The 2,913-nt window shown below is 34.6% G+C and overlaps 1 protein-coding gene across 1 annotated transcript; it reads left to right on the plus strand.

Moving 5' to 3' along the window:
• Window positions 1-1,337: 1,337 nt before the first annotated feature.
• Window positions 1,338-2,505, plus strand: LOC128548279 (galactoside alpha-(1,2)-fucosyltransferase 1-like). Its single transcript, XM_053522758.1, has one exon. It carries the CDS (start codon window positions 1,346-1,348, stop codon window positions 2,384-2,386), a length of 1,041 nt encoding a protein of 346 aa, XP_053378733.1. The 5' UTR covers window positions 1,338-1,345; the 3' UTR covers window positions 2,387-2,505.
• Window positions 2,506-2,913: the final 408 nt, after the last annotated feature.

The following is a 2,913-nucleotide window of genomic DNA, read 5'->3' on the forward strand; positions in this document are numbered from 1 at the left end:
AGGATCCATGCTCTTCGCTTTCAAAGCCTATTGCAGTATGAGAAACCGTTAGCGAACAGCATGGATCCTGACCAGACTGTGCGGATGCGCAGGCTGGACTGGATCCATGCTGGCCGCAAAGCCACTATGTTGGTTTTCTCATGGCGCGGCTTAATTATGAATTCGATACATGTTTTAAACATCCTGCTAACAATACACTTGCTATTTAGTACATGCATAAGCCGTAAAGTGTGTTATTTATTATACCTCATTATGTCATGGCGTCATAAAATTGAGTAATAAAAGAAAAACGAAGAAAACAATAAGCAGACGCACTTTAACGATCGAACTGATCTCGTTAAAAATAATTTACAAGATGACCCACTGAAAAACTGTATGTTTTTGTATTTAATTAACTCCCTGGGGCCGAAATGCGACTATAGGCGTTATATTTTCTGCCTCTGTAGCGTCGATATCCGACTATACGTGCGTTATCGGGACTCCCCAGGACGGCGATTGACGAGTATAGTCGAGGCACCGAGATCATGCTGATTGTGACATGTACTTGTTAATTTTTGATAATCCAGGCAAAAGCAAAACTATTTTGCATGCTGGCTATTATTTATTAGATGCTATAATTATTAATTGTGCTAATAATTAGTTCCCTTGTTAAAATAAATGTTTGTAACTATGCGGTCATGTAAAGGAAATAAAAAAGACGAAATCCGCTGTGTTTCGTTCATACTGTATTTCAAAAGAGTAAAATAATCGTCTGCCAAAGATCTTTCTTAAAATTAAGGAAATATTCATTATCATGCAGCTTCTGACATATCAGTTCCGTCGGATGATGATTCCAACGATGAAATTCCATTATCAGAGAAATGAATAGTCGGAAAATATTACGTTTCAGAAGGCTGAAATATTCGTACACTTACATCGCATACGATACAAACGGAAAAAATGAACACAACAAAACATATTTCATTAAATACAAAATAATGTGACTAAATTAATGCATGTTTGTAAATTTAGTAATTCTTCAAAAATAAGTGTAAATATTACAACTTAACTGTCTCAGCGCGTGTCACATGTATACATCAAAATTAACCATTGATATTCACACAAAAACGGGCTTAAATTTCAAGTATAATGCTTATGTAAATATTCTGTGTTAATATTGTATTTATATCTACTGGAATTCAATTCCTTTACATTTACAGTGAAAAAGTAAGAAAACCAGATAATGTTCAAATATTTATTTAACGCAATAGGTTTGTTAAGTTGTGAATATTTTGAAGTGAAAATATTATATTACCTTTGAGCGAATCCATATCTTCACTGTCTGTCATACGGAATTATGTCATTAATGGTGAAAATTTCGAAAAATTATACTTCAGTAATTTTTTCCACATTGATTAGTTTTGTTCTGTGTATCACGAGTATTTATACATGGAAAAGAGATGTACTAAAATATACAACAGATTATAGTAAAAGCAGAAAGTGTAATAAGATTTTATGGGATAAAAATGAGTTTAGTGAATTTATTTCAAATGAACGTACTATCAAAAACGTCGCAAATAGTACGCCGAAATATCGGAACAATTCTTGTCAGCGGTTTATTGCGTTAAATTCACCGGGCGGAAGAACTGGCAATCAACTTTTTCAAATTGCTGCTTTGTTTGGAATAGCTTTTGATTATGACCTTGTTCCAATAATTAAGCCTTCATTTCCTTTACTGAAATATTTTGATTTGCCAAATGTGTCTGATGTGAAATTAAAAAACTCGACCACATGTGCACCACAGCTTCCTGGAATCTTTCACGACTGTTTTAACAGTACTGAAACGGATACAGTTCTAAATATGACTATTCATGGACTTTTCCAGTCCTGGAAATATTTCAAAAATAGTGTGGACAGGATAAGAACAATTCTAAAAATCAGACCAGAATACTTGCAAACTGCGAAGTTATTTTTAGAGGGTAACAATAAAGATGGACGCAAAAATATATGTATCCATGTAAGGAGGGGAGATATGGCTAGAGAATTCTATGTTAAAAGAGGTTTCGCAGTAGTTGATATCAATTTCATTAATAAAGCTATTCAATTTTGCGAGATGAATTTCAAAGACGCACTTTACTTTGTATTAAGTAATGATATTAAGTGGTGCAAGGAAAATATCAAGCGCAAAGTTGTTTTCAGCAATTTTAAAGATTCCGGGTATGATTTAGCCCTTATGACGTTATGTGATCACGTTGTCGTAACTTCCGGTTCGTTTGGTTGGTGGGGTGCATGGCTTTCGAAAGGAACGGCTGTTTATTTCAATGGCTATCCAAGACCAGGATCTCAGCAAGATACACGGTTTTCACGCCAGGATTATTATCCATCCAATTGGATTGGACTATCGTAAACTGCAAGTATACACAAGACCGCCCGCCCACGATTACAAGTTCAGAGTTCTTAAGTTCAGTTCAAGGCAAGAGCATGTGTACTCCGTGGCGATTCGGTCGCCGACAGCACGTCCGCAATCGTTTTTGTCATGACGTTATATAACGATATTAGATGCTTGTAAATTTTAGACATTTATATATGTATTATGTGAATTGTCAAAATATTGTAATGAAATAATACCTTTCTGTTGAACTTCTGTTGCCAATATATTTGAAATGCTACCAATTTATTCCTTCTCAAACACTTGGGTTGGCCACCCTGTTGTATCACTGTCTTTATTGTAGCCGTGGTGAACTCTTTTAAGTTTGCTATTTTTTCATTGCATTTTTAGGAGATTTCCCTTCTGAAATTTATGCTGAATGTGAGTTGAATGAAATTTAAAGACAAACAAATATTAACTTCTATAAGAAACTTCTAACGCAAAATTGTTCATCTATTGTCCATAGACAGTCATGGTTTAATTTCTGATGATCATAGGCCAACGCA

Source organism: Mercenaria mercenaria, chromosome 14 (assembly GCF_021730395.1).
Source record: "Mercenaria mercenaria strain notata chromosome 14, MADL_Memer_1, whole genome shotgun sequence".
Taxonomy (NCBI): Eukaryota; Metazoa; Mollusca; class Bivalvia; order Venerida; family Veneridae; genus Mercenaria; species Mercenaria mercenaria.